General features: G+C 59.7%; 1 protein-coding gene across 2 annotated transcripts in view; it reads left to right on the top strand.

Annotated features, from left to right (window-relative positions):
• The first annotated feature begins 571 nt into the window (after positions 1-571).
• Positions 572-17,312, top strand: part of PRR5 (proline rich 5) — a 28,538-nt gene continuing 11,797 nt past the window's right edge. Inside the window, exons 1-4 of one of the 2 annotated variants that reach the window (XM_037845042.1) lie at positions 572-917; positions 8,508-8,588; positions 15,664-15,712; positions 16,772-16,829. In XM_037845042.1, the coding sequence (XP_037700970.1) occupies positions 790-917; positions 8,508-8,588; positions 15,664-15,712; positions 16,772-16,829 (316 nt within the window). In that variant the 5' untranslated portion in view covers positions 572-789. Of the gene's footprint in view, positions 918-1,012; positions 1,214-8,507; positions 8,589-15,663; positions 15,713-16,771; positions 16,830-17,312 lie in introns of those variants that run through there. The other variant, XM_037845043.1, reaches the window with a different exon arrangement.

Genomic DNA, 17,312 nt, shown 5'->3' with positions numbered 1-17,312 from the left:
AAACTGGCAGCCTCTCCAGCAGCCATGCAATACTGAGATCCCTGCCTGAGGAGGGTGTCAGGGGAAGCCAAGCTGTGGGTAGGGTGGGGTCCTGGTCTGAGGTCCCCCCAAGGGGTCTGAAGGCCCCCACTGTGCATCGATGAGAGTGTGGTGTGGGTGGCCCTGGTAGGCGGGAGGTGGTGGTGGGCTGATCACTGTTTTCATGGGAAGGGCCTGTGTGTGCGTGGAGGGGTTTTGAGGCGTCCGGGTGTGGACGCGGCCTTTGGGGGTGACTGAGTCTCAGAAGATCGGGGGTCTCGAGGTCTCTGGGCCTCATGCCGGTGTGAGCACAATGCGGGGCTTGGGTTCCGGGTCCCAGGCTGTTGCTTTCCTGTGGGCACGTGTGGTCCTCGGAAGAGGGGAGGGGGCCGGGCGCGACCCCCCAGAGGAGCCCACTGCGTGGGGTGGGGGAAGGGGTTCTCGAGGCAGCCCTGCTGCCCCGGCGCCGGACCCCGCCCCCAGCCAGAGGCCCCGCCCCTCGCCCGAGGCCCCGCCCCTCGCCCGAGGCCCCGCCCCGCCCCCGGCCTGCGTTTGCTCCCGTCCGCGCTAACGCCGCGCTCCTGGCGCTCCACGCCGCAGCCGCGGAGCAATGATCAGTCCCGCGGGGCGGCCGCTGCGGGGCTCCGGGCGGCGACGCGGGGCTGGGGCGGGAGCCCGGGTGGGCCCGGTGCTTCCCGTGGACGCCCAAGTTTCCTGGTAGAGGGCGCAGCGCCCGGCGGGGCCCACGGAGCGGGGCGCGCGGGGGTCACCATGCGGACTCTCCGCAGGTTGAAGTTCATGAGTTCGCCCAGCCTCAGTGACCTGGGCAAGAGAGAGCCGGCCGCGGACGAGCGGGGCACGCAGCAGCGCCGGGCCTGCGCCAACGCCACCTGGAACAGGTAAGGAGCCCCTCCAGCCTGGGACGGGGCGTGGTGAAAGGGGCCGCGCGGCACTTCGCAGTTTGCAGAGAAGTTCCTCCGCCGGGGTCCCGGCTGGGCGGGCCGGGAGGGAAGTTTAGGGCAACGCGTGTGGAGAAGCGGGGACTCGAGAGCCAGCGCGACCGCGGGCGTGGAGGGGCTGGAGGCCGCGCGCCCGCCTCCCCCCCGGGGCTCGGGCCGCCCCGCCGCGTCGGTGCTCGCGGCGCCCTGGGAGGTGAAGGGAGCAGGAAGTGCTTTTCCCATTTTGCGGATGAGCGGTGAGCCTCGGGCCCGGCGGTGGGTTGTCGCCGCGCTTCCTGTTTCTGGGTGGAAGGCCCCTTTGGAGCAGGGTGGGCGGCGGCTTCCCTTGAGCGGCCCCGTCCTCCCCAGCTCCCAGCTGTCAGCCCGGGTGCGGCAGCTGCCGCGTGTTCCGTGGAAGACCCTCCCCCGGGGCCCGGTCCGCGGACCCCACTGGCAGGGGCGTGGGAAGCCCGCCCCCCTCCGGCTTTGTTCAAAGAGCGAGACTGGAATCTGGAGAAGGGGCTTGTTTAGTGGGATTCCCGGGGCGGGTCTGTTTAGGACGTCTGTTTCAAAAACAGATATTTCCAGATAGAGAAGTGGCGGGAAGGGCAGAGTGAGGCAGGCTGTTGGGGGGTGGGGGCTGGGGATGCTGCCCACCCCTAGACGCCGGCAGTGGGGTCTTGCCAGATGCCCGTCCAGCTGTGGTCTTGGCCATCCAGAACTGCCATCACTGGAACACGTGTTATTCCGTTCATGGAAGCTTTAAGAGTGTCTGATGGGCATGGCGGCTGCCAGCCTGAGACCCTTTTTGGCGCTCAGGGCAGGACACAGCCATTCACTGTTGCAGATTGAGGGCCGGGAACATGCCTCAGTTTCCCTACCAGTCAGTGGGGCTCAGCATTCCTCCTCACAGGGCTGATGTGAGGATGAGGAAGGAAGGTGGGCTTGCAGGCGTGCAGGCATCTGCTTGACCCAAGGATGCACATTGCCTTAAGGGTCATTTTGTCCTCCTGTGGCATCGAGGACGTAGAAGGAGTCTTCCCCCTCGTTTCTCTGCCGTGGTTTGGTGGAAACAGCCAACTAGACCCAGTTCAGATTCCAACTCTGCCTCTTCCCTGCTGTGTGACCTCAGGCAAGTCACTTAACCTCTCTGGTCCATCAAATGGGCTAACGGTGCCCACCTCACACAACTGCGGAAGTCGAGTGTAAAGATGTGTATTATTTGGCACACAATAGGCACTTCCTAACGATTAACACTCTTCACCACAACTTGTGTGAGGTCTTGTGTCTTATAGGGCAGGATTTCGTGAGCCCAGGAGTCAGGGCCAGTTCCTGAGCTTTCCCTGACAGCAGCTTGGTGACTCCCTCCCATCCCAAAGCTGGGGTTCCCCGACAGAGGCAGAGGCCTTGGCTGGGTGCTGGTGCCCAGGGCTTGGATGCCACCCTCCCCCATGTGACCTTGGGGCCTGGGGCGTCTTCCCCAGCTCTGGAAGACACCCACAGGGAGAAGGTCACTTGAGTCCCTCAACTGTTTTTCACTTAGAGTGAACTTTAGAACCTTGGCGTGTTCCTCAGCCTGGCAGGCTGCAGGGGAGCCCCGGCCCGGTCCCACGGCCCCCACAGCCTTCACCCCTCCCGGCCCTGGACCCACGGCTCGGCCATTGGCTGTGCTCCTACTATGTGCCAGCCTGGGGCCAGCCCCTTCGTGTCCCTTAGCTCACTTTGTCCCCAGCATAGCCCAGCAAGGAAGGGCTTATGACTGCCCCACCCCTCATTTAGAGATGGGGGGACACAGAGAGCACCCAGAGACCTGCCCAGGGGGTCACCCATGTAGGCCACAGCTGAGCCCCAGGCAGATGTGGGAACTGAACCAAGGAGAGGGAGGGCACCTCCCCCTGCCACATCCCAGGGCAGAAGCAGTGGGAGCCAGAGCCCCTTTTGGTCCCTGGCCGCCCCCCCCACACACACACACCACTCCTCTCGGGGCCCCCAGGACAAGCCTGGTGTGGGGTCAGGGACAGCTGTGTCGGCCCGCAGGTCCTGGCTGGCTGAGCTCTGGATTCCTCATTTTGACTCTTAAGATGCTCCCCCTTTTTCTGGGTGACCCTGGGCCTGTCCCCTAAATTCCCTGAGCCCTGCTTCCTCATTTGCACATCCGGGTGGAAACTTCTCCCACTGTGTCGTGAGAGTGGAACTCACGGGCTCACTTAGCCAATCATTCATTCATTCAGGACGTAGGTACAGAGCACACCCCTGGCAGCCTCGGGAGCGTAGACTTGGCAGAGGGAGCGGGCAGTCCACACAGAGACAAGTAAATGAAGAAGGTAATTGCCTGGCGCACTTAGTGCCAGGAAGAAAACAGGCAGGGCCTCCCACAGGCACGCCGGCCCCTCGTTACCTGCCTTTCTTCCCTCTGGAAACTTCGATCCCATAGGTGTGCAGGAAGTGTCTTAAGCAGTGGGTACAGGGCCAGCCAGCTGGCTGGGCCCCCCTTGCACACCCCAAACCAGAACCCTCAGAAGTTGTTTCCTGAGCATATGGCAGGCTGACGGCTGGAGCTGCCGGGGTGTGTACCCTGAAAACACACCCAGGCTGGTGGGGTGACAGAACAGGACCCAAGGAGGCTGAACGTGGGCCCCCAAAGATGTCCATGTTCTCATCCCCAAACCTGTGGATATGTTCCCTTACATGGTAAAGAACTTTGCAGATGGGGAGGTTAGCCTGGGTGACCCTGGTGGGCCCAGGGTCATCCCAGGGGTCCTTGTGAGAGGGAGGAAGGAGGATCAGGGTCAGCGAGAGGGCACAGATGGAGTGATGTCGTTTGCAGACGGAGGAAGGGGCCATGCGCCAAGGGTTCCAGAACAGTCTGCGGCCCCTCCCACCCCCACCCACCAGAAGCTGTGGGAACAGGAGATGGGCTGGGAAGCAGAAGCAGCCTGAGGGGTGGGCAGGCAGCCAAGGGGGGACATGGGGCACTTCTCTGCCACCTTCCACAGCCTATTTGGGGCAAGCCAATCAAAGCCCGAACTTGCTTAGTGGGTCAGGTGCCTGCCCATCTGGGCAGGTGAGCCTCTGGAGAGAGTCTCTTAAGTCCTTGCCAGGTTCCCAGGGAGGACTGGAGGTGGGCCTGGGGCGCCTCTTGCTCAGCCAGGACCCCCAGGGATGGTGATGGGAGATTTTCAGCTGGATGGACTGAAACTGGAGTTCAGGTGTTTACTAAAGCTCCATTAGTTGGCTCAGGTGAGCTCAGCCCAGACCCCCATTGTCCAGAGGGTCAAATTGAGACCCAGAATGGAGGTGGGATTTGGTTCATATAATAGGTTGATTGGGGCCCCCCAAAAGACCCCATCAAGGACCCCTGCTCTGCATGGTTTTCTGGCTCCTCTTTCCAACCACCAAGTGAGGGGGGGCTGTTATACCCCAAGTTATAGAAGAAAACATCGAGGCACAGAGAGGTTCAGGAACTTGCACAAAGTCACACAGCTTGATACCCGGCAGAACCAGAATCCAGCCCTGGAGCCCTGGGGCCACAGTCCTTCCAGGTCCCCTCCCCGGGGTGGCCCTCCCTGTGTCCCACCCAAATCCTGGGGTGGGGGTGGGAGGGACAAACAGGCTCCTCCTTCCAGTTTCTCTCCGGCTCTAGTTACTGAGGCTCCAAGTTCTGGAGCCTAGGAACTCAGGCCCACATCCTGGGCCCCGGCACCTGGGAGCGTGACCTTATTTGGAAAAAGGGTCTTTGCGGATGTGATAAATAGAGTATCTTGAGATGAGGCGACCACCCTGGGTCATCTGGGGGGCCCCGAATCCAGTGACCAGAGTCCCCTTGGGAAGAGGTGGGGGAGATTTGAAACAGACATGCAGAGGAGCCGGTGAAGTGAGGACGGGGGCGGCCACAAGCCGAGGGACCCCTGGGGCCTCCAGAGCCCCTGAGGTTGCCTCCCCTGGACCTCTGGGGAGAGCGTGGCCCCGACACCTTGATTTTGAACTTGTGGCCTCCAGACCTGGGCAAGAATGTTCTCCTGTCATTGTCAGCCACCAGGTTTGTGGTGCTTTGTGCCGGCAGCCACAGGAAACCAGCACACCCACCGCGTGCTCTTTTTGCCGGAAATGCAGAGGAGGCCACTGGACGCTGTTTGTTCCCGGGGTGGCTGGGGCAGAGCCGAGAGGAGCCCCCCACTTCACCTCGCGGGTGGGCATGAGCTCTCCGTGTGCAGACGAGGACCTGGGCCCTGGCCTGCGCTAGGATGGATGGGACAGAGGGAGGACGGGGCCTATCGAGTTTGAGGGTGAGGAGGGGTCTCTGGCAGAGCCCCCGGCCCTGTATCCTCACACCTGTGCCCAGGCCCCAGCCCCGAGGCCACCGGAAGCCGCATCCAGAGCAGAGTAAGGGCCTGGGAACGTGTCCCCTGTCCCCAGGTGCCCCCCGGGGCCTCGTCATCTCCAGGGGCGTTGGCCTGACCCACCAGAGGCTCCCAGGGGACAGGCCTTGGGTGGGGCCCCATGCTTCTCCGCTGGGGCTTCCTGTGCAGCAGGTGGGCCCCACAGTTAAGGCAGGTTCCTCCTCCAGGAACCCCCAATCAGTCAGCACTGCAGCCTCGCCCCCCCCCAGCCCCACCACGGCCCCCCGAGCCATATGGGGCCCCAGGACCCCTGGGAGCCTCGCCAGAGGGCCCACTCCTCCTCCCTGTCTCATCCCGTGCTCCTTGAGCGAAGCTAGAAGAGGTTCAAGGATGGGGCAGGGGCTGGAGCTGAGGGCAGGGGTGAAGCTGGAGGTGAGGGTGCCTGTGGAGGCCCCCTGACCCCACCCACCCACTTCCAGTCTGGAGGGGCAGCAGGGGTTTCGCTTTTACTCTGGGGGTGCAGTGGGGGTTAGTCAGGGGAGGCCCCCCACCCTCCCCACCCTCCCTCTCCCCCCGAGTGGCTCACAGCAAGTTGTTGACCCAGCTTGGACTATAAAAAGAACTTGGAGCCTCAGTCCCTGGAGTTGGAGAGAAACTGGAAGGAGGAGCCTGCTTGTGCCCCTCCACCCCCGCCCCGGGGATTGGGTGGGACACGGGGAGGGCCATCCAAGGGAGGGGACCTGGAAAGACTGTGGGCCCAGGGTTCCAGGGCTGGATTCTGGTTCTGCCGGGTATCCAGCTGTGTGACTTTGTGCAAGTTCCTGAACCTCTCTGAGCCTCGGTGTTTTCTTCTCTAACTTGGGGTATAACATTTCCCCCTCACTTGGTGGTTGGAAGGAGGAGCCAGAAACCCACACAGAGCAGGGGCCCTTGATGGGGTCTCCTTTCATCTTCCAAAACCCCGGGAGGTGTGCACTGTAATTAGTAATCCCACCATAGGGACAGGGACCCCAAGGCCCAGAGTGGGTAAGTAACTTGGCTGAGGGCACACAGCCAGGAAGCACAGAGCTGGGGCTCAGACACAGGCCCTGGAGCCCACACCTTTAACCAGCTAGATGGGAAAGGGCAGGAGCTGGGATGGAGGGGGTTGCTGGGATGAGAGACTCAGGACCCAGGACATCACTGTGACACCCAGACTGGGCTGGGAAGGCCTCAGATTCCAGCAGTTGGTATTCATTCATTCATTCATTCATTCATTCATGGACAAATCCTCATCAGACGCCCCAGGCCAAGGCGGGGGAAGGGGGTGCACTGTAGTCAGCTAATAGACCTCCCCTCCCAAAACCCAAGACCCTAGTCACACCATCAGCCTGATGAAGGTGTGAGGGGGGCAGAACCTGGCCACCTCGGGGTGATCAGGGAAGGCTTCTCGGAGGAAGTGGCCTTTCGAGCTGAGGCACCGGGTAGGCGGAGGGTGAGGGTCCAGGCAGAGGGAACAGCATGGACAAAGGCCTTGAGGCAGGCAGCAGGCGTCTTATTGAGGGGGCCAGGAGAGGCCAATGTGGCTGGAGCCCAGGGCTCTCAGGTGGGCTCTTGGGCAAGCGACACGAAGAGGGCAGCCGGGCCGAATCCCTCGGAGGGTTTGTGGCAGGCCCCTCTGAGTGGTGTCCTGGAGGCGGTTGAAGAGGAAGGACACAGGGAGGCTGGGGAGGGCCTGTCCCGGGGACCAGCAGGGCCACGCCTGGGTGGGGCTGTGAGAGCCTCGGAGGCCCTGGGCTGGGGTCGAGCGGGCCTGAGCGGGCTTCTGGCTCCTTCCTGCCTCTCCCTGTCCTGGGGCCTCTGTCCACCCTGTTCCATCTGCTTCATGGAGTCTGGGCATTGGAGCTGCAGCCGCCAGGAGGAAGGCCTGGCTCCGGGCCCAGTCCCCACTGGGAACGTGCCAGGAATGCCCCCTGCCCCCACACCACCCCGGGCTCCAGGCCCAGGATGGGGCAGCCTGGAACGAGAACATCAGGGTGCCTGGGAGGGGCTGGCCCCCACCCCCCAGCAGCCCCCACAAGGCAGGGAGGACATTTCCAGCTGCTGGGATTCCAAGCTGGTGACTACTGCAGGACAGCTGGTTCCCGGGGGCCCCTAGCCCCCCAGCTTCCGCACGTGGGATTTCTGTCTGTTTCAGTCTGGGCGTGCAGAGCAGCCTCACTGGGACAGAGTGGGGGCTTCCTCCCGGGGTGGGGAGCCCCTCAGCCTGCAGGCACCGGGCTGTGGGCGAGCCTGACCTTCATCCTCACGGCGGCCCAGGGGGCGGCACCCTCGGGGCCCCCACTGTGCAGAAGGTAGAGAACCCCTCGGCTACAGGGCACAAGCTTGCAGCTCCGTGGGGGCCGGGCACTGGGTCATGTGCCGCTCATGTGACACCTGCTCCTGGTGAGGACACTGTCGTCACTCCTGGCTGAAGCTGGTCCTCAGCCTCTGGCCTGGCTGGACAGGCCCCAGCTGGGGGAACCTGGCTCGTCCCGCACCCCTGGAGCCCTTTACCCACCTGGGGTGACCCTGCCCTGCCCCCTCCTAGGCTGGCTGGGGGACGCCCAGCTGCTGGGCAAGCCCAGGGGTCCAGGCTGCCTGCCCTGGTCTCAGGCAGGGGCTTGGCCTTTCTCTGCCTCAGTTTCCCTATCTGTAAGGTGGCAGCCAGTCCACCTCGTGGGGACAGGCCGCAGGGGCAGCCTGGAAACATGGGTGACATCTAGGGAGGATGTGATGGGGCCTGAATTAGGGGGTGGCGGTGCAAGTGGAAAGTGGCAAGGGGCAAGAGATGCTGCGGACTGATATGTTGGGAGAGACAAGTGGAGGGGTCCCTGGTTCCTGGCCTGCAAGGGGAGAGCTCAAGAACACGGGAAGGGAAGCAGAATTAATAGGGAAAGCAACAGACGCGTCCAGGTCTGTCCACAGGGCGTGTGCAGGTACCCAGGATGTCCTAGAGAGGTGACCAGGTGGTGCCTGGTGACACGGGCCTGGGCCTCAGGGGCTGGGATCGCAGGACCTGGGGGTTAGACGGGATCTGACACTCTGGGCGTGGATGGGGCCAGGTGGGGTCGGCTGTGCCCTGCTCCGGCCGATGGCCCATTTTTGCTCCTTGAGCAGAGTGTGGGGGGCTGGGGTTGGGGAGTGGCTTGGGGCCTCCGGGCAGCAACGCTCCTCTCCCCTCTGCCTGCAGCATCCACAACGGGGTGATCGCCATCTTCCGGGGCAAAGGGCTGCCTGACCAGGAGCTGTTCAGCCTCAACGAGGGCGTGCGGTGAGTGCCCGACCCTGGGCTGGGCTGCGAGTGGCAGGGAGGCTGTGTCCAGGTCGGGTGGCCCGAGCCGGGCTCTGATCTGCCAGGACAAGCAGTCAGCAGGAAAGTGAGGCCAGATGAGGCAGTGACCGCCCGGGACTCAGTTTCCCCAGCTGCCCCGTGGCCGTGGCCTGCCCTGCCATCCCAGGTCCAGGCTTTCTGACCTGGTGGGCCTTCTGCCCCCACCCCTTTCGAGGAAACGGTGGAATTTTGACACTGGCTCAAGATAACCCCATGTTCCCTGCCAGCTCAGAGCATCGCGGAGGATATTTATTCTGTTAGAAAGGAAGGACCCACCTGCCTGATGACGGGCGTGTCATTCCAGGAAAAGCGATCCCAGCCCTGCCAAGCATCCTCCTTTCCTGTGACCAGCTGAGAAGTGAGCGCTGGTGAAGGAGAGCTGGGCAGACGAGCCCCCACAGAGCCCCCGCCGGGAGCCCGGCACTGTCCGCAAGGCTTGGTGGCAGGGGCGGCCAAAGCTCAGAGAGGTCAAGAGACTTGCCCAGGGTCACACAGCAGCCACACAGGCTGAGAGGCGTTCCCCAGCGCCACTGTTTCCCTCCAACCTCACCTGAATTACCCTGTCCCTGAGTCCAAGAATATCCGGGGGAAATAGACTGTAAATCCTTCCCCTCATCGGGATGCAGGATGGGAAGAAAAAGACTGCAATGTGGTTAAACCCGGAGAACATGGTGCTGCGTGAGCTAAGCCAGACCCGGAAGGACAGATGTTGTCTGATTCCTCCTACATGAAGTTTCTAGAACACGGGAATCCATGGAGACAGGAAGTGGATTAGCGATTACCAGGGGCTGTGGAGAGGGGGACAGAGGGAGTTATCGTTTAATGGGGGCGGTTTCCGTTTGGGGTGAGGAAAGGGTCTTGGCCATGGGTGCCGGTGACAGTGACACAGCATTGTCAATATAATTGATGCCACCAAATTGGACTTATAAATGGTGAAAATGGCAAATTCTTTATACGTATATGTTCCCACAATTTTCAAAACGAGGCATTTGGGATAAAGGTCAGATTTTCATACATCAGCTCTTCATACCCCACCCCAGTGTGGGAGCTGAACAGGCCCTTACAGAAGGGTAAACTGAGGCCCAGGGAGTGGAAGGCCCAGGCCAAAGTCCCACAAGAGCAGGCCCCAAATACACAACCCGGTCACCGTGGCCTGCTTCCCTCCGGCTCATCTGTCCCCCCAAGAGGTTGGGTCCCAGAGCCAACAGTGGTCTCCATAGGGCCACCCCGTTCTCCTAGTAGCCCTCAGCTTAGGGATATAGGAGTTTGTAGCAAGCCTAAAGAATCTTCTGGGTGTTGAAACCAAAAACAAAAAGGAAATATTTGATGATTCATGAGCAAAGCAGCAGGCACACACACACACCCAGCAATCCGTCCATCTGTCCGTCCCTTTCCAGCAATGCAAAGAGTCAGAGGTGGTCTGGTTCTCAGCGCCCTCCTCCTTTCCACGGACCACAACCCCAGACCATGTGTCCCTGTCCCCAAAGGGGGGCCTGGGCCTGACTCAACCCTGGGGGTGACACAGAGCATGTGCTGGGGGGCGTGGGGGGAGCAGAGACACTTCCCTGGGGCCCAGCCCTCCCCCCTCAGCAGCCCACATACTTAACCAAGAAAATGTGTGGAAGTCCGGGGTAAAGGGAAATTTCGGGATTCTGGGGCGTTAGGTTATGTAGGGCCATTTCTTTTTAGCCAGCACAAAATGAATCTTTTGGGAGTAACCCCAAAGTCTTTTTGTTGTAGCTTGCTCTGTGCCAGCCGCATGCGAGGGCTTCCCAAGCCTTGAAGTCATGCCCTTTCCACTACAGCCCAAGGCGGCTGCAGGCAGGAAACTGAGGCACAGAAGGCCAGAGAGAATCACTCATGCTCACGGAGCTAGTAAATAGAGCTGGGACTCGGGTCCCTGCCCCCCGGGCTGGTGGACCTGTCAGAGCAGCCCCCACCCAGCTCTTCTCCGCCACGTGGCAACACTGGCTCATGAGGCTGGTTAGCGAGGTTCACAGGGGGCCGTCGCTATGCCCAGGCAGGGGCAGGGTGGCGGATGCTAGCAGCACTCAGACGGCCGCCAGCACTCTTGTTTTTACCCATTTTATAGACATATTTGTCGTTGTTGCAGTGTAATTCACATACCAGAAAATCCATCCCCTTGAAGTGTGCAATTCAGGGGGTTTTAGTATATTCACAAGATTATGGCACTATTGACACTGTCTAATTCCAGAACATTTCTGTTGCCCTCCCAAAACCCCCGTAGTTTTAGCAGGCTCCCCTCCCCCAGCCCCTGGCAACCACCAGTCCACTTTCTGCCTCGATGGGTTTACCCATTCTGCACCTGCCCTATAGATGGAATCAGACCTCAGCCGTCCTTTTGCACCTGGCTTATTTCACGCAACGTGCTGCTTCATGGGCCATCCGTGTTGTGGCAGGTGTCAGGACTTTGTTCCTTTTGATGGCTGCATAGTATTCCATTGCGTAGCCAGACAACATTTTGTTCCTCCCCTCGTCTGTCGAGGGACACTAGGATCCCGCGTCCACCCAGACTGCTGGGTCTTGTCGAAACTCCGAGTTTAGCTTTTTGAGGAATCACCAGACTATTTTCCAAAGAGGCTGCAACATTTTACATTCCCGCCAGCGGGGCATGAGAGTCCCAGTTTCTCCACATCGTCCTGACCCACACTTATTTTCCGTTTCTTAAAATTCTAGCCATCTTTGTGAGTCTGAAGCAATCTCTTGTGATGTTCTGCTTGCTTGTTTGTTATTGTGGTAACATATACGCTGCACAACCTTCCCGTTTTAACCACTTTCAAGTATACAATTAGTGGTGTTAATTATATTCAGTGTTTTGTTTCCATCACCACCAGGCATCATCAGAATGTTTCCATCATCCCAAACAGAAACCCCGAAACTCATTAAGCAACCCTTGCCTTCAGCCCCTGGTCCCTATGATATACTTTCTCTCTCTAAATTTGCATAACCTGATTATTTCATTTATTCATGATCATACAACATTTGTTCTGTTATATCTGGCTTATTTCATGCCTCTTTTTACGTGCTTATTGCCATTTATATGCCAAAAAATGTCTATTCAAATCCTTTTTGGAGTCTATCCAGACACACTCTTTAAACTGGGTCATTTGTCTTTATATTGTTGAGTTGTATGAGTTCTTTACACATTCTGGACCCTTCACTCATATCAGATATATGATTTGCAAATTTTTCCCCCATTCCATGAGTTGTCTTTTTACCGTCTTGACGCACGAGGTTTTCATTGACGACGTCCAGTCTGTCTGTCTAGGTCACGCCGGGTTGCAGAGGGCCCCCTGGTTATGGGGCAGCCTCTTTTAACCTCGGTTGTCTTGGGTGACTGCCCCCGAAGGACATGTCAGCGTCCCACCTTCTCCCACGGGACCTGGGCCCCGCTCGCCCGGTTGGCGCTGCCGGGGAGCCTGGCCGTGCGAGGCCTGTGGCCCTGTGCTAGCAGCCCGGGCGGCCGTGCACGCTGCGTCCGGTGCCTGTGGCTGTTTGTGTCACTCCTTCCCTGTGTTGCCTGTCCCTGCAGGAGGCTGCCCCGACATCTGCCTGCGGCGGCCTCTCCCCCAGCCCCAGTTTGTCTGCTCCGAATCTGCCTCGGCCTGTGCGAGGAGCACAGATGAGCCCGTAGGCTCTGGAGGCCGCAGGGCCCTTCCGGGACGGAGCTTGTGTGCAGGCCCTCGGCCGCCCAGAGGCTCCTGCAGATTGTCCATCCCTGGCCCCAGCTCCTGCCCATGGGCCTGGAGGCCCTGCCGCAGCTCCCAGGAACCCTCAGGCCTGGACGGGGCAACATGGCCGGGTGTCCACCAGACCCTCCCTGGGGGACCCCCAGTTTCTTTGCCCTGACATCTGCAGTGACACCCCAGGATATTGCCACTGCAGCCCTCCTCTGGCGGTGACTGGGGGCCTGGAATTAGGCCACAGGCCGTACCCTTTGGACTGGCCATCTGTGGGTCCCCTTTATTCCCAGCATGCAGGGGGCTGGCTTGGGACTGTCCCTTCAAACCCCCACCCCGCCCCAGCAGCCCAGGGTCAGCCCAGTCCAGGCTGGATGGCCACGTAGCCGCTGGTCAGCAGGCCCTGCTGTGGGGCAGAGGTGCTGGTCGGTTTAAGTTCCAACTCACCCCACTTTTAAATTTCTCACAAGGGCCAGTTGTCCCCTGCTGTCCTGGGCAAACCCCCCCCCCATAAAATCCCATAGCATTGATGTCTGCCTTTAATCCACGTGGGTTAGGAGCCAGCTCTGGGGTCCCAGCCTGGCCTTTGACCTCATCAGTAGCCCTCCCAGAGCCTCAGTTTCCCCATCTGTCTAATGAAGGGCTCTGGGTATTTGGGGTTAGTGTGTGTGACACCTTCCCTTGCCTGCTACGTGGGTGCTCGTGGCTGGGATCAGGCGTCTCCCAGAAAGGGGTTCCAAGGCGCTTCAGCTGCTGGATGGGATCTGAGGGAATCACCCACATGTCCACGTAGCAAATGTGGGCGTCACCTGTTGTGTGGGGGTTTTGGAGAGGGACTGGAGGCGGCTGGTGGTATCCCCAGCCAAAGGGGCCTGACCTGGCCACTCCCCACAGCCCCTCGCACTAAGCAGATCGGAGGCCACTTCCTGGGGGCCCCCCGTCTGCTGGAAGGCATGTTGGTTCCCCTGGTCGGCAGCTGGGAGGCGCAGCCTGAGGACAGGGGGAGCCAGCTGCTGGGGTGCCAAAGGCCCTCCCGTCCCCCCGAGTTCCCAGGCAGCCAGCTGTGGGACAGGGCCACCCACCACGGCAGGCTCGGGTAGAACCGCTCCAGCCCTTCAGCCGCAGTGAGCTGAGGATCCACTCGGCCCTGAAGGCCACATTCATTCATTCACTCACTCCGGCACCCACACTCACCGACACACACTCACTCACTGGGGACCCCAGGACCCTCCTACCCTATCTGCAGGTGCATCTCAGGACAAAGGAGAGGGGGTCTTGACTGAGATCACCCGGCGTGCCAACCCTGCCCTCGGCCCCTGACTTTGCTGAGGGGTCTCCCTAAGCCCACCCTTGGGCCTTCAGGAAGACCGTCCCCTCTCAGACCTTGTCTATATGGTGACCTTTAGACAACCCTGTGCCTGGGCTCCACTGGGGTCAAGGTCATGGTGGGGTTCTTGAAGGAGCAGATGGCTTCACTCTGTTCCCAGGCGTCACACACCAGCCCAAAGCTTTGGAAATCCAGGTGGCAGGTCCCAGGGGACAGCCCGGGTGGGTAGAGGGACTGCTGGGTGGCGTCTGGCCTGGGAGGGTCAGTTGGGGCGTCACCAGCTTTTACCCAGGTCAGCTCTTCACCCCCACACCCTCCAGTGTGCTGGTCACCTCAGCCCAGGCCCCCTGACCTCTCTGTGCTCCCTTTTGCCCCCAGGACCCTGTCCCCACAGGGCTGGTGGGGGGCAGCCAGTCCAGAGCTGGGGTTCAGCCTGCACCTCTGCCAGGAAGATAAAAGCGTAGCTTTCCCCAAAAGACCTGTGAGGAACGGAGCACGCTTGGGCTGAGTGTGGGGGAAATGGAAATTTACTGCCACCCCCACCCCCAACTCCAAGGTCAAGAGAGCTGATTGGTGGCAGGAGAGTGTGGCTTTGTCACCCTCCAGCCCCTGGGGGCACCGTGGCGAGGTGCAGAGAGCAAACCATATTTGGGGTTTTCTTTCCGTGTGTTGCTTTTGAAACCCCAGCAGTCTTGGCCTGACAATGCAAGCTGGGACCTTAAAAACGTCCAGGCAAACAGAAACCGGGCAAAGCGATCTTAATAATTGATGGGCAAAATTTACTACTTTTGTCAAATTTTTGCCAAACCTGAAAAGCTCCATCAGGGTTGGTTAAAACCTATAGGGAAGTGGAAGAGACTAGCAAGTGAGTATTGATTTAGAACACTCAAAACATTAGAAACATTGAGACATGTTTTATTTCTTTGTCAAAATGTACCAAAAATTGTTTGGGCAGTCTTTGCCCATTCAAAGCCTGTTTGATGCATTACAACTTCTCATTTCTTTGGTGCACTCTCAGTGGTTGGCCAGGTCCCTCCACGATTATCCATTTTTGTAAAATACGGTTAGCCGTGGGAGATGAGGAGGTGACACAACTACATGCTTTACTGTCTGTGCATGAACTGAGTGACGTGTGCAGCAACAAATCACAGTCCAGCTTTGAAAGAAACCACATGATTGGCCACTGATGATTGGCCAGCTGGTTCTTAGTGCAATTACTCTGCTGTATGTCATGGAGACTGAAATTTGAACCATGTTGTTGGGGGAGCGGTTAGTTAACAAACCCGTGGAAAAGGAAACTCGGTTGTACTATGGCCGTGCAGAAAGGCCTGCCTAATTCCGGATCAGTTCGTGTTTTCCTAACGGAAATAGCAACGTAAAACTTAAGGTTTCTGATCTGTTTAACTCAGAACATAGAGGCTGTTGGTGGGATGTCTTGGGCCCCACGTGTTTTTGGTCTGTGGCTGGTGTGGGAGAGAACACACACCATCCCCCAGCCCCTGGAGGGGTGCGGTGGGGGGAGGTCTCAGCTTGCAATACAAAGGATGCAGTTCATATCCCAGCTCCGAACTGTCCTGTGTGGCCTTAGACAAGTCACTTGACCTCTCGGAGCCTCTCCTGCACCCACAATGCCTGCCCTGAAGATTGCTCGAGGTTCTCTGGAGTGAAGTCAAGGAGGAAACACACATGAAAACACTGCAGGGGAGAGAGTACTATGGGATGCTGCCTGGGTCTGTGGGGTTTGGGCAGGCGAAGAAGGGGCTGAGCTGGGTGTTGGAGGCCCAGCCCTGGCGGGTTCTCCCCAAGAAAGCCATATGACGAGGAGACCCTCACTTGCCACCTGGGAACGCTCAGTGTCCTTTTCTGTGAAATAGGTGAGGGGACAGACATGCTGCGCCTCCATTGGGGAGCACAGACGTGCCCACCCCTCACCTTCAGTGTGTGGGATCTCTGACTCCGGCTCTCATTTGCTCTCCCCCCACAACAGGCAGCTGCTGAAGACGGAGCTGGGGTCTTTCTTCACCGAGTACCTGCAGGTGGGTGGCCTTTGCACTCCAGCCATGTTGGCTTTGCTTCCTGAGCTGGCCAGAGGGGACAGGCCCTCAGCGGTAGTGACAGAGCCCCAGCTCTGCCACCATCTGCCTGGGCTCAGAGGGGGCGTCCTCGCTGTGGCTCGGTTTCCTCAGCTGGCGGGTTGTTGCGGAGGTTAGAGGATACACTCTCTCAGCAATGTGGGGCACAGGCTGGATGAGCTGGGGTCCCTGGCCGGCACAGTTTTCTGTTGGTTTGTTCGTCTTAAGGTAGTAGCTTTTTAGAAGTAGAATTCGCATACCATAAAACTTGCCTGTCTTAAGTGTACAGTTCAGTGGGTTAATGTATTCACCGAGTGTGCCACCGTCACCGCTCTCTCATTCCAGAACATTCTCATCACCCCATAAAGAGACCTCGTACACCTTAGCAGTCACTCCCCATGCCCACCTCCCCCGGCCCCTGGCAACTGCTGACCTTGCCTTTCTCTGGGTTTGCTTAACCTGGACATCTCATGTCGGTGGAATCTGGCTGCTTTCACTGCGCATCACGTTTCCAAGGCTCACGTGTGCTGCCGCGTGTAGCAGCACTTCATTCCTTTTTAGGGCCTGATATCCCATGGCGGGCATGTGCCCCATTTGTTTGTCAGTTCTTCTGTCAAGGGACACTTGGGTTGTCTCCCTGTTTTGGCTGTCGTGAAGAGTGCAGGGGCCACACGGCGTCCTAGTGCCCGCAGGGTCCATGCCGGACGAGCCTCGGTCAGCGACGTGATCAACAGGCCAGGCCTCCGCTCATTAGGCCTGTCTCCGTCTGAAGCCCCCTCTTCCGTGGGAGGCCCCAGGCAGCCCACCCGCCCCAGCTCAGCCTGTGGGACGAGGCTCCAGAATCAGCCTGTTTCTCAGGAAATGTCCATGTGGCCACCTCCTGACCCCTGACCCCACGGTTGGGTCGGTTGTTGGGGTCCCCAGGCGAGTCCTTTCCCCTCTGGAGCTCCTGGAGGCCCCGCCCACCAGCACAGCCTGGAGCACCCACAGGGACCCCCATGGGTTTCTCCGTCTACCTTTCAGAACCAGCTGCTGACGAAAGGCATGGTGATTCTGCGTGACAAGATCCACTTCTACGAGGGTGAGTCTGGCGCCCATGGCCGGATGTGGCCGCCACCCACATTGGGGGCTCACGGGGTACTGGGGACAGGGCCAGCAGATGTGCCTGCTGGTGCCCCGGGGCTCTGCCTGGGGGTGAGGCTCTCCAGTCAGGAGGGCTTGGAGGGGACCAAAGTGCTGCCTCGGGGCAGGCAGGACCGAGACACGTACTCGGGACCTCGCTGGGGGTGGGCGTCTGCACTGCCATCTTGTCAGCGCCCAGGAGGACTGCAAGGTGGTGTGAGAGCCCCTGCTTCCCCTTGCTGCCCAGCGGGGGTCTCTAGCCCAGGCAAATCCTGTCCCTGCAACTTGGGAGAGTTCCATCAATGTCTCCAAAGACCCGGGAGAGCTGGCTTAGGGCAGAGATTGCCCTGGGCTCAGGCTGGGGAGGAAGGAAGGGTCCAATGACTGCGGTGGGTGGGAGCCCAGTTTCTGGAAGGGTTTGCTGGCAGGACACTGCCTTTGC

This window comes from Choloepus didactylus, chromosome 8, assembly GCF_015220235.1.
Source record: "Choloepus didactylus isolate mChoDid1 chromosome 8, mChoDid1.pri, whole genome shotgun sequence".
NCBI classification, from domain to species: domain Eukaryota; kingdom Metazoa; phylum Chordata; class Mammalia; order Pilosa; family Megalonychidae; genus Choloepus; species Choloepus didactylus.
Note: the sequence above shows the minus strand (reverse complement) of the source record. Positions and strands in the feature narration are given on the sequence as shown.